Genomic DNA, 13,911 nt, shown 5'->3' on the forward strand with positions numbered 1-13,911 from the left:
GAACGAATGAACGTAAACGAACATGAGCGAACGAACATAAATTAATTGAGTTTATATTTGAGAAGAGTTTTTTCTTTCCAAATAATTTTAGGATTTATATTTTATACAATTGATTTATGTATTTTTATTTGAGTTTAAAATTAATTTGATTTAAAATATAAATGGTTTAAGGTTAAAATTTATTAGGTCTTAATATTTTAAACAAGTTTGGAGATTTTACTGAATATAAACAAACAAACAAACATAAATAAACGAACGGATTGTCAAATGTTCGCGGACGTAAATGAACGAACGATTCATTTGTTCGTGTTCGTCTATTTAAATAAACGAACATAATTACATAAAATCTTGTTCATATTCATCCATTTAATAAATAAACGAACGTCAACAAATTTCTTACCGAATGATTCGTTAAACATTCGATTGGTTTATGGGGCTAGTCGCTATTGGCGCTGGCAGCGGCGGCTGCACTTTGCTTCTAGGATTTGGCATTTGGTTACCCTTTTGGTTCAAGACTTGGGCTTGGTACATTGTGCTTGAGTTTTATTAGCTTTTGTATTAGGGTTTGTTGACGATTTAGGTTTGGATGGTGGTGGATAGGCTGATGGGTCTGTGTAATGGGCTATCGTGCTTATGATTTGTAATGACTTGAAAAGCCTAACGTGAATATAACCGGGTTTTTTTGGTTCAATATTGCAAACGGGTAAATTATTTGAGAAAACAGATGATGAGTTCTAATAAAATATAATTTTTTTTTAAATTTTATCACATTAGGATAAAAAGTTTAAATAAAAAAATATTTTTTATTAAAAACTCATCACCTCGAGGAGACAAGTTTCAAGTCATTGTAACAAATATCGTAAATCCTTAAATAAACTTCTATATACCCTATTGAGCTAATTAATTAAACGGTTTGCCCTATTAAAACAAAAAACCCAATATAACTCATATCGACTTTATCTCAAAGGCCCAAAGCTCAAAAAAAATCGGACGAAAATCAATGTGAATGGATGAAATGAGAAGTAATGATTTTGTTGATCAACCCTCATGTCAGACGCGTTTGGATATAGATTCAAATATAGTTACTCGAATCCGAGATTTTTAGAAAGAATAATATTCCCTCTCAAGTTGTCTAACTTGAAATCACAATTAGAGATTTAAACTGTGGTTGTTATCCGTTTACAGTCACGTTGCGTTAGTCGCGATTGCGGAGTTAGCGAGGCTGTTACGGTCATTGTAGATATCACGAACCTGAAATATCGGTTTCAGACAACACTCTGTTGTAATATAGCAGTCACTATTCCAATAGCAGAAGGCTATTTGAATCCATGATCACAGTTTTAGGTGCTTATTGGAGCTTCGATTGGGAAATCACAATAAGCTGGTTCAAGTGAGTGTCAAACAGAGGTATAAATCCTAGAAAATTTTCTTTCAAGATCTTTAAGGATTTGAAAACTCTGATTCTGCAATCTAGGGAACTTTCTATTATCTCAGAAACCAAAAATGAAGATTACATACATTATTCATAAATCCCCTATCAAACAACAAGTCAATCTTCTTCAGTACTCTTAACAGGGAAAGTCTTAGATCCCAAATTTCAAGTTAAATCATATCATGCAGATTAAAACTAAGAACCCTTATTCTACAACCCCCAAAGAAAACCTAGAAAGATGCATTTTGCAACACAGCTAGAAACCATAAAATTTGGGGGCTTATTTTTCTTCTTCTTCTTCATGCTTTGATACCTTTGATTCCTCTAGCGCATCTTGTAATAACTTCACACCCTCGGTTGTACCGATTGGCTTGATGGCTGCCATTACAATCATAGTAAGAAGCACCTGGGTTGGCACACGGCACCATGTCCCTCCTCAGTGTCTCGTAGCTAATGTACTTCCTTTGCATCACCAGCACCCTCCTGTTGTTCTCCGACTCCATTTCTTCCTCTCCTAAACAATCTTCCCGCTTCTCACCACAAACCCTTGTCGCCATTACATCGATTTCGATGGTTTTGAGTGCATTGTCGAGGTCTAAGATCGAGACTGAAACACATGAATGGAGGAAGATGAAGGATAGAGAGAGCGTGAAGAAGATGAATTTGAATGTGGGCATTTTTTTCTGGGTTTTCTCGAGTTTGATTAAGAGATTTGGTGGTCTAATTTAGCAAATTCACGTGGAGTGGAAAAAGGTTCCATTTTTTTTTATGGATGAGGACAAGACGAGGAAATGCAATTTATATGGGCACATGCTACCCCACTTTGATTGGAAATAGAGTAAACAATGGAGTGGGAGGTTTTCTTCAATTTGTAAGGTTAATTCGTACCATTGTAATAGAGTTATGATTTTTGAATCATAAAAATAGTAATTCTTTTAAATACTTCGATATCAATTCAGATTTATTTGATCACATCATAAAAATAATAATTTTTGATAAATTAAAACTTTCAAAATTTCATATCTTTTGAACTATTAGAGTACTTGATGCGATGGTTGTTAATCTCGCCTTTGACTAAATCTATTATATGATGATTAAATCTACTCACCATATCAACTTACAAATAATCATCATCGCCCTAAATCTGAAACCAACATTAAAAGCACGTACATAAACAATCATGCAAAATTGAAAAAGATACTCATATCTTTCCATCTCTACCTCGCTCTCTAAGACTGTTTTTCATCATATTCTTCAAAATATTTATCTTTTTTGATTTACATCTATAGAATCACCGGTCGCGATTCTACACATAAATCAAAATGAATGAACCATTAACCATTGTTACAATCACCATTTTATCTTCAAAATAAATTTAAGTTTGATTCAAAATTTATTGAACATTGCTAGTGTAATTACAATTTACCACTTGATTCTTAATTTTTTTATAGTTCTATTTTTTTAAAAAATTGTTTTAGTAATAGTGTTTTCTGTTTAATAAAGTAGTTGAGTTAAATATATTGTGAGCTAATTATCTGGAGATACACAGTTGAGAAAAGGATGGTGTGATCCATCTGTTATGCACATAGCTAACATGTTTGGGGGGTTAACAACCCATTAACATCACCTCTCTATTGTGACAGACATACACATAAATTTATGTCAGAAATATGAAATTAGATAATCAATAAAATTACAAAGATAAATGGGAATGTTATGATTGCAAACCCATTAAGCATTTCCTGCTGTAAATTTGACCAAACAAATCAGACACCAAAAAAATGTTCCCTTTTGTTTTTTTGGTGGTTCATGTAATTATATAACTCTATCATCTCCTATGTAAATCCTTATCTGTAACTTTTAAGTTAAAGACAGCTAAATTCACACTAACCATATGATTCGGATTCCTTTTATTATTATTAAAGTACTTGTGTCTGACACGTGATCATGAATTCAAATATAAATATATAATAAGAAAATTTTAAAAAAATATTTATATTAGAAGCATACTCCTCATTCTGATTTTATACCAAGTCGAGATCATTTTTAAGCTATGAAGGTCACTTTTGGGCTGGGAGCTAGGATTGTTCTTAAGTCAATTAAATTCAATTCAAATTGTTTCATATCATTGTTAAACTCTGAATATAACCAAGAAAATAACTACAAGATTTAAGTGAAAAATTTTATGAGAAAACAATCACGGACAAAGGAGGAAAATTCAATATGGTACCAAAATCACAAGGATTTATTACTGTAAGACCTCTCATTAATTCTAAGTATGTGCCTAACAATAGTCTATTTATGAGAATAATTACTTGATGAAAAAGAAACCAAATATTACAAAAATGTCTTCTTTAATATGCTTAATTTCAGCCAAAAACCAACAAAAGTATATTTTTGTACGAGCTTTTCAAAACAAAATTCAAGTTACAAAACTCTTAACAGAATATAAATTACTTTAAACACAACAAAATATATGAACATTAATTCATATAAACTCTTCAAACATAGATACAAGTGCCACACAATGACTTGAAGGGGAAAATGAAGAGTGGAAATAAATATACACTGCACTGTCTCGCATGCCAGCGTACTAATCAGTAACAGTAATCATTCTCTAAGCACATTTTTAATATAATGATGATCAAATCAATGCAACACTTGATATATACAGATAATAACCTACTTGTTGCAGACGTGACGGAACAATCAATAACAGCAGAAGTTGATTTAGTCCAGGTCAGGTTCAAGCTTCAACCTTTTTTAGCTCATGAACTCGGAAAGTTCCAGTTTCACAATCACGCACACCAGCAAAAGCCATCAAAGTTTTCACCATCCGTTTCTAATAATTGACAAACTGCTATCATCATAATCCGACACTTTGTATATTCACGGCTATAATCAATTTAGAAGCTCTTAGTTATCTAGATCCAGTTATCTTTGCTTTATACTATGTAGTTCTCGTCTTATTCTCCTCTCATGTGTTTCTCTTAATTCCATTCTCTCATGACTGATCCTTTTGTCTCTAGGTTTACCAGACGCTATATTGTCCCTACTCTTCATTTTTCTTAAAATATCCATATACATGGAAATCTTGAAAATTTTGAACATACTCGTGTTAGACACATGTGCCCAATACACACAAGTCCAAGTGACATATATGAGAGATACCCGTTGTTTTTTTAGGAAGAGTAAAGGAAACCCAGACCTCAGATTCGATGTGCTACTAAGTATACATCTCTTGCTTAATGAAATGAGAATTAAGCATTCTTCTCTTGAAGGAATCACACACAGAGTTGCACTAAGAAATATTTCCTAGCACTGGTGACATGAAAGTATTTTAAGTGTTTATGAATTGGTCACCCGCCGCAGTTTGAACAATAAAAGCATATAGGATGAACAATAAAATGTCAGAGAGGATATAGGGAAAACGGTAAAAGGAATTTAAGGGAAATAACAATTCCATTTTAGCAGCTATTGCTGATAGCAGCTTTTCTGTCCTAATTTTAACATCTCTTCAGTGCTTTTGAAAAGCAAAATCATAAGCACCTGGGTAGTCTGATCATAACATTCATCGCACTATGCTAATGTAATTTTCAGGCCTAGGCGCAAAATATAGGGGAACTTTTTATGCTAAAAAGTTCATAAATCAATTTTGGTGTATATTTTATACTCAAAACAACATGATAATCATATTATAAATGTTTAAAGATCAAAATATTCAATATCATTGCACTAAAAACCTTAGTTTTAAAAAGCACGCCTAGGCGCACAAAAAACGCTTCTAGAGGCATAGGCACAAAGAGGCATGAAAAGCCCACTCAGGCGCGTGCTTTTGGAAAGGCACAAGACGCGAAGCTACTGACGCCTTAGAGAATTTTGATATGCAAGTATTTTTGTAAATAGAAAAAGTCACACGGGTTATTGCCACACTTTGACTTATTTGTTGAAGGCAGAAAAATCCCTTAGCTTGAGAGCATTGCCAGCCCAGCACCACCATAGTTTTCCAAGTCAATTGTTGCACTGAACCGCAAGGACCACTCTGATGTTGAAGAGAAGAAGAAGATGACCACGTACCAGGCAGCAGAGATTCGGTGGTCTTTGATGGTTCGATACGACGCTGGTCTTGGAAAATTCTGACGATGTTGGGCTAACGATGCCTTCAAACTTAGGGTTTTCTCTCTCTTCAACAAATGAATAAGTCAGGATGGGGAGCTGGGGTGGGGTAGTAACCCACGTGACCTTTTTTATGACATATCCAAACTCCCTAAAACGCCAAAAGTGTTGTGCCTTTCACCTCTTCAAAAGGCTCCAAAAGCCAGGATGCAAATCACGGTCGCATTTACCATGTGGCCATAATGGGCGCTATTGCAGCCATAGCAAGCGCAATTGCTGGTATAGCGGGTATATCGGAAGGCAACGCTACCGCTATTTCGCGGTCGCGGACCGCTATTTAAAACCCTGCCAAAAGCACACACCTGAGTGGACTTTTCGTGCCTCACTACGTCTATGCCTTTAGAAGCGTTTTTATGTGCCCAGAAATGCTCTGCGACTTAAGCACGTTCATGCGTGGTTTTTAAAACTAAGGATGAACCTACCTTCTCAAAAGATTTAAGATCTCATATCGTGCATAACATTCACTACATTTGAGAAAACCATGAGAGTGGAATACAACACTATGAGTAGGCTGAAAAAAAAACAAGCATAATACTTCGGTTTCTCAAATCAAGCGTCTTTTGCTTAATAACTGAAACCTCTACATATAAAATTAACATCAAACTGAGCAAACGCAATTCAAACCAATTTTAGGCTGTTACATATAAAATTATATCCTACATGTATATTAATTATAAACATCACAAAGCTATAAAAGGAGTATGACAGACCTGTATAGAGTTGTCATGGGATTGAGGTAAAGTTGGCAACTTTTCTACTCAAAGGCTAAGCCGCTCCATGTTCTTAGAATTTGTATCTAGTCCATGGCCAAACCTTTTATCTTCTTGCTCTTCGTATGGGTTTGCTCGAAAATTGGAACTAGCCTCTTCATTGTTAGAGCAACCAGGTCTTTCAGTGAGGAACTGTTCCCAAAATACATCATTCACTCTAACTGTAGGAGCTGCAGCCTCTTGATTTTTAGTAGGGCATTCTTTTGATGAAGATAATTTTGCTTCCCCATCAATCATGTTTTGGCTGTTCTCGAAAGCTGTAGTTTCTAAATCTTTAGTGTTGACATTAAACCTCGACTCAGGGACTTCTGCATTTTCCTTATCTAGTTGGAGCATCATAGTTAAGCTAGGACTTTTATTGATTTGCAGTGAAGAAGATGCCAGAGTGAGATTTAACTGGAAGGAAATATGACTATTGGTTTCTTCATTGGAATTTAATCTCTGGTGCAGGGAATTCACCATTCGGCTTTCATTCATCGGTACTCTTAGAGTGAAAGATGAATCCCTTTTGAATTTAAAAGATGTGCTCGTATCTGAAAGGTCTATACATTCGGGTGCAAATAAAAGACCCTCTTGTATGTTCTGAGCATCTTCCGGTTCTCCTTCCGATACCCTTTGCCGTAGATTTGCACCATCTTCATTAGAACTTTGCATGCTACAAGAAACCAAGTTAATATCTGATACAGCTGGTGATAATTCTAGTCTTAGCTTGTTCGAGAAATCTTGGTGGAAAACATTTCCAAAGTCAGGTCTAGAACTACAATTATTATCTAAAAGAGTATGTCCTCCAGCTGCATTAGCTTGATGACCAATGTGAGGCAGTCGTCTCTTCTTATTATATGCCACAGCATCCATAGATTCGATCTTACGAAGAAGATATTCAGCAAAAGTAGGGTCACGGACAGCCTTTTGTAAAAAGTTAAACAGTGTATCTTGCCTCTGCTCCATTTGATCAGCTCGTTGTGTCAATTCTTCCAATTCATGCTTTGCAGTCATCCGTTTTTGTCTAAACCTCTGAACAGTAGCCTCCAGTGAAGCTTTCTCACGTGAATGCTTTTCTATTTCTTCTTCATATCCAGCTCTTTCTGGATCTACCAAACAACCCTGAGGATTACTGTGACTGTGAATAGGCTTTCTACGGTGGATATTCTTAAGAAGATGCTTCTGTTCTTTCACGAAATCTTCGTTACCGAATTCCCACCTTTCGGGATCAATCTTGTGAAACCCCTGTCATCAAAATTTAATGCAAATATACTCAGACTTTGTCCAAACACTGCAGTCCTTATGCATTACACCAAGTAACCTAGACCTCAAATAGATCATTACATTATTCTTTCAACCACCTATTACAGCTCCAGCAGAGTTATGTTGCTTTAGGAGAAAGGCAAAGCTAAGGAAATAGGAAATACAAAAGAATCATGCATGACTTTGGATGGACATGTTTAAATTTCAGTTGAGGCCACGTTTTCAGTTGCCTATCGCGATATTGGACATAACTGACACTATTGCGGTCACTACGGGTATTGCGGCCGTGTAATCAGTTTCAGAGGCACCATTTACTGCTATATAGAGGCTGGACAGTTATTTAAATCCCTATGGCCATGCTTTTGCAAAATTGATTCATTTATATAGATCAAGAAGCAATAAGCAATCTAATTGACCATGTTGATATTCATAATCCATTTGAAATCCAATGTGTTTAACCAATTTTCAGGAAAGAATAATACAAAGGGTAAAATCACATGCTTAAGAAATAAATTTGAACAAAATTCAATCCCATATATTTATCAATTAACAGGTCTGTCGATCGCAAAAGAAATGCAAATAAAACACTATATTTAAACCCAAAGTTCCCATACTTATCAAAACCCAAAGTCAATAAATAAATAAACAAAGAAAGAAAGAAATGCCAAAAAAGATGAGAAAAGAAAACCCACATAAGTATTAAGCTGCCTGATGAAACTGGAGAAGTTGTTGTGCTTGAAATAAGTGGGAAGCAAAAGGCGGGCAAATTCAGGAGGGTTCCAAACTACAAAGCTGGTTTTCTTGGAGCTCCATGACACGATCTCGTCGGTGGATGAGTCGTCCACCATGTCGTATGTCTTTAGAAGGAAAGGTGCTGGCCCTCCGCCGCCGCCAGATGCCGAGGGTGCGGTCTGGTCCATTTTGAGAGGCGCTTATTTTTCTGGGTTGGTAGAGGTAACTTATGGCTTATGAAAAGAGAAGGGAGCCGGTGAATCGGGTGAAAGCGTCAAGTGGACGAACTCCAGAATAGAATTTCAAAAAGTTTATGCAAGGCCTATTTCAAAAGCGCAACGTGGAAAAGTATCAAATTTTTTTAGACATTTAAAAAAAAATTAAGATTGGGTAATTTAATATAAGATAAATATCTAAACTATTAATTTTGATTCATTTTAATATTTAAACTTTTAATTTTTTTCAAAATCATACTTTGCGTTTAGTTCTTATTTCATTTATTACCTCACCGTTAAAAAATTAACCACAATGTATTTTTATGGGTAAATTACATCACTCATCAGTTAATTATCTTTTCACTCCTATTTTGGTACTAAAGTTTAAAAAATATTTAATTTAGCTACTCAACTTTCAAATTGCTCCTATTTTGATTATTCTAATTTATTTTATTAATAATTTTTATGATATGAATTTTTTTTTTATTATTTTATTAATATATAATTAAAAATTAAAAATAAATTTGAAAATTTAAGTAATTAAATTAAAAATAATAAATTTTAGTGACCAAAACATGAATGAGAAGAAAGTTGAGTGATGAATGATGCAATTTACCCATTAAAAAAGGTGTCACGTGTAAATCACCCATTAAATTTTTAACAGTCGAGTTACTAAAACGAAACAAAAACTAAACACTAAATGTGTAATTCACACTTTTAAATAATTATATAAAACTTTAAAAAATAATAAAATATTTATTTTAAAAATTAAAAATATATTGGTTTAAGATCCTTTATTTTGTAATTCAATTTCAGAAACCATTTGTTCTTTGTTTGTTTTTTTTAATGAGGTGGAGAGATATTACACTTCAAAACTAAATATCGGAGTTCGAATCAATACAATGAGTATTCTTATTTGCTGCCTATAAGAAAGCAACGTTATTAAAGTTTGTATCAACCTCTCCATTTCATTACAAATCACGGGAGCATCTCTTTGATATTTGACAATGATGCTGATAGTTTCTTTAGTCATTCTTTTATGTGATAAGGGAGCCCAAGGTATTTTCTTATATCATCAACTTGAGTAAAACCAAAACATGTTGCTTATACCATGACATAATTGTTCCACCACATTCTTAGAGAAATAAATGTCCCTTTGAACTAAAGATTTGTTTGATAGACTGTAATTAGTTTTTTTTTTATTTACGTAAAATAAATTATTTGAAAACTGTTTTACGTAAAATGAAAATTATTTTATGTAAAACGAATTACATTTTTTGAAAAACTATTTTCGGAAACTATTTTATGGTGTTTTGATGATATTGTGTAAACCATTTTCACTAATTGTTTGATATACTATAATTAATTTTATAGAAAATTAATTATTTACATAAAATGAATAAAGTTTGGTTCGGTTAATATTTTCAAAAAAAATTGATTCGATTAATGATTAAAGAAACAAGTTCAGTTAATGATAGTTCAATTCGATAGGTGGCTGAATTAATCATTTGAACACCATTAATTTTAATTATTAGTATTTTATTAACATAATACTAAATTATTATATTAATATAAATATAAATTAATATCATCATTATTAATAATTTTATAATATTATATTTATAAAAATAATAGATAATATTAATTATTTATTATATATTACTAACTTAAAAATATAATATTATACTATATTTGAGTACATATTAATATAAGGGTCTGTTTGTTTGCCGTAAAATGAATTACGGAATTGGTTTTCCCCGAAATCTCATGTTTGCTTTATATAATTCGTTTTCCGGAAAATGTTTTTTCGTGTTTGTTTCACGTAATTCGTTTTTTGGAAAATATTTTCCAGTGTTTGGTTGGAGGAAAATTGGTTGGTCAACGTAATTCATTTTCCTGGTCAACAGAATTTCCTTTGTGTTTTCTGGAAAATGACTTATGGTCTGATTTTCCGTAAGTCATTTTCCGAACTTTTCACTTCAAATAAAATAAAATAATAATATTATTCATTAATAAATATATAAAAAAATTTCATTATTAAATATATAAAAAATTTATTATATATTATTAAAATAAAATAAAATATCTTATATTATTATAATATAAATAATATATTCATTATTAAATAATAATAATGAAAATGAAATATTTTAAATATAAATAAAATAATATTATATAATATTAAAATATAATATAATATTATTAAAATAAAATAAAATAAAATATATAAAAAATAATATTATATTATTATATAAATAATATTATTCATTATTAAATATATAAAAAATTTATTATATATTATTAAAATAAAATAAAATATCTTATATTATTATAATATAATTGATTATTTTATATAATATTAAAAATATAATATAATATTATTATAAATATTAATAAATATATTTTAAATATTTTAATAATTAATATTTTGATGAAAAAGATATTAGAATATTTTATTAATATTAAATTCATAAAATAAAATTATTTTGAGTATTTTTGCTTTGAAGTGAAAAGTTCGGAAAATGACTTACGGAAAATGAATCCGTAAGTCATTTTACAGAAAACACAAAGGAAATCTTGTTACTAGGAAAATGAATTACATTCCGGAAAACGAATTACGTGAAACAAACACAGGAAAACGTTTTCCGGAAAACGAATTACGTGAAACAAACACGGGAAAATATTTTCCGAAAAACGAATTACGTGAAACAAACACTGAAATTCGGGGAAAACCAATTCCGTAATTCGAATTACGGGAAACAAACAGACCCTTAATTGGTTTGCATGTTCCACTAGCAACTGCACATTGAATAGCTTGAACGAGCCTTTCTATTCATAGAACAAATAAACATGATAAGACTGGACCACCTTGACGAATCCTCTTAGATGGTTCGAAGGATATTATAAAACTATTTCGTAAATTATGATATTCTACGTAAATTAATTAATTTAGAGACCACTCATTCATTTCTTAATTATAATTATAAATATGAAATCTGTGTTGAAACGAAATTAACAAGATTTTCTTTTCGTCTATTGAAATAAACACAAAAATCACTTACTCTAATACATAGTAACATGTATTACTAAAATTTTATTCAAACTACATAAGAGAATAAATATTTTGTTCTGGCAGTTTCAAGCTGGTGTAAACGTTAGTTGGAGCATAAGAAGGCTTTTAAAATTGCGGACAGAAGCTTCTCCAATTATTTCAGTAGATCCTGTGCAAACAAGGGACATATGGGACCTGATCCGATTCAAAGAACAGAAAGTAATTTGGCACAAATTAATTTGGTTCCCATTACACATTCCAAAGTTAAGTTTGATTGCCTGGATGATAATACTCAACCGGTTGCCAACCAGAGACCGACTCAATACAATGGGAATTTGCACTGATCTCCACTGTGTAAACTACAGCACTAATTTGGAGTCAAGGGACCACCTCTCCATGCAATGCCCACTGGCAGCAGCTCTCTGGAATACCATTCTGAAGCTTAATGGGATGAATTCATCTTCCATGACATGGGTTGAAACGGTTTCAAAGGCTTCTTCTACATGGAAAGGAAGGTCACTCCTTACCACCATTTTGAAAATTTCTTGGACTGCATTTCTTTACTTCATCTGGCAGGAAAGAAATCAAAGAATCTTCTTGGGACGTCATAGAACGGTGGAATGCTTGCTCAAGGAAGTTAAAGACGTTGTTGGAATTCGTCCTAGGGGTACTAATATTAATAGACTTGATAGTACTAATCTTAAGCTTTGTGATGTTTGATGTATAGTCTAACCAATCTTTTTGTATAGGTCGATTTCTTTTGATTTTTTTTACTGTTGATTGGTTGTACTTAAACTTTACTTTGGGTAATAAAATTCTGACTTATCCAAAAAATTATTTTATTATATTTATTGATGATAACACAAAATATTGTTACATATATCTACTTAGAAGTAAAAAAATAAAGATATAGAAAATTTGATATTTATAAGATGGTAGTAGAAACTTAACAAAAATATTAAAATGGTGAAAAATGATTATGATGATGAATACGTTAAATCATTTGATGAATATTATATACAACATGGTATTATTTATGAGGTGACAACACCATACCCTCTTTAATCAAATGAAACAGCGTAGTAGAAAAATCGAATTTTAAAGAAAATAATGAGTGCAATGTGTTGAGTTAATCGATTGACTGAATTGGCCAAGAGGGAGGTGAATTGGCAATAAAAATTTTGGTGGAAGCTTTTGCAGAAAATTGAAAGAAATTGCACAGCGATTTAGAGTGGTTCGACTTTATCAACCAAAGTCTACGTCCACTACCTTAGCTATCCACACTAAGGATTTTCCAACAAATTCACTAATTTGTTCTTTCTTTTGAGGCCAAAGAGATAACCTTACAACTCCCTCAAGAATATACCCCAATTCTTGAGAACACTCTTTTCTCAAAGAGAAATACAAATTTGCAAACTTACAAGAAAAACCTCACAAGACAAATATGTTTGCACAATTCTAGAACAAAGAAAGAACACTCAAGAATAAATACAATTGAGCACAATAAGTGTTCTTGAAAGCAAAATGAATATTGAATGAAAAATAGGCTTGAAATGCTCAAACTTAAGGTTTGATGCTTTCTCTTTGATTCTCTCTTGATTCTAATTGCTTGATGTTTCTTGTTATTGATCAATGGCTTCTAAGCTTGCTTAAATACACCTTGAATCACTTTTGAACGTTGGGGATAATTAGAGAAAATAATATAGCCGTTTTAGTGTGAAAACAATTAATAAAACAGTTTGGAGCGTGGGGGGAATCGGTACCCCCTATGGGGAATCGGTTCCCTGAGTGTAAAATTCAAATATTTCGACCGTTATACAAGGGGGAATCGGTACCCCCTGGGGGGGGATCAGTTCCCTCCGAGCATACTGGAATTCTCGGAGCCAAACCATTCAGGGGGAATCGGTACCCCCTTAGGGAGGGAATCGGTTCCCTCTGAGCAATCTGGAATTTTTGGTTTTGAAATGGTTCGAAAATACTTTGTAAAATTATTTTGAAATTGTTTTAAGATTAAAACTTAATTTTACACTTTGACTAAGGATTAAAAATGATCTTTGAAAGATTTAGAGTAATGTTTTGATATTCGAATAATTCTATCGAATATACTTAGAAAATCATTTGGAAAATCTTAAAATTCATTTAACTTAATTTGTTATATCGAAATATCAAAATGTTTTCAACAATTTCCCCATTTTTAATATAACAAAACATTTTAGTAATTTTAAGATTTTGAAATCAAGTTTTGAAATTACTCCCCCTTACTTTAACACTAACACTTCTCCCCCTTTT

General features: G+C 32.2%; 3 protein-coding genes across 3 annotated transcripts; 1 reads left to right on the top strand and 2 right to left on the bottom strand.

The window, feature by feature from the left end:
• Positions 1 to 1,495: 1,495 nt before the first annotated feature.
• LOC120201797 (protein RALF-like 24) lies at positions 1,496 to 2,180 on the bottom strand. Its single transcript, XM_039202336.1, has one exon. The coding sequence runs from the start codon at positions 2,107 to 2,109 to the stop codon at positions 1,732 to 1,734; it is 378 nt and encodes a 125-aa protein (XP_039058267.1). The 5' UTR covers positions 2,110 to 2,180; the 3' UTR covers positions 1,496 to 1,731.
• Positions 2,181 to 6,126: 3,946 nt separating this feature from the next.
• LOC120201781 (heat stress transcription factor A-5-like) lies at positions 6,127 to 8,623 on the bottom strand. The gene is made up of 2 exons (XM_039202322.1): positions 8,316 to 8,623; positions 6,127 to 7,605 (listed from the first exon to the last, which is right to left on the bottom strand). Exons 1-2 carry the CDS (start codon positions 8,541 to 8,543, stop codon positions 6,367 to 6,369), a joined length of 1,467 nt encoding a protein of 488 aa, XP_039058253.1. The 5' UTR covers positions 8,544 to 8,623; the 3' UTR covers positions 6,127 to 6,366.
• A 3,326-nt stretch (positions 8,624 to 11,949) lies between these two features.
• Positions 11,950 to 12,342, top strand: LOC120201958. Its single transcript, XM_039202465.1, has one exon. The coding sequence runs from the start codon at positions 11,950 to 11,952 to the stop codon at positions 12,340 to 12,342; it is 393 nt and encodes a 130-aa protein (XP_039058396.1).
• The last annotated feature ends 1,569 nt before the right edge of the window (positions 12,343 to 13,911 follow it).

The sequence above is a fragment of the Hibiscus syriacus genome, unplaced genomic scaffold (assembly GCF_006381635.1).
Source record: "Hibiscus syriacus cultivar Baekdansim isolate YM2019G1 unplaced genomic scaffold, ASM638163v2 tig00008013_pilon, whole genome shotgun sequence".
NCBI lineage: Eukaryota > Viridiplantae > Streptophyta > Magnoliopsida > Malvales > Malvaceae > Hibiscus > Hibiscus syriacus.

Excerpts from the sequence above, each read along its gene's own strand:
- LOC120201797 (XM_039202336.1), bottom strand. The coding sequence starts at position 2,109 with ATGCCCACATTCAAATTCATCTTCTTCACGCTCTCTCTATCCTTCATC.
- LOC120201958 (XM_039202465.1), top strand. The coding sequence starts at position 11,950 with ATGGGAATTTGCACTGATCTCCACTGTGTAAACTACAGCACTAATTTG.
- LOC120201781 (XM_039202322.1), bottom strand. The coding sequence starts at position 8,543 with ATGGACCAGACCGCACCCTCGGCATCTGGCGGCGGCGGAGGGCCAGCA. Across the intron at positions 7,606-8,315 it reads TCAGGCAGCTTAATACTTAT|GGGTTTCACAAGATTGATCC; the intron begins GTGGGTTTTCTT and ends TTTTGATGACAG.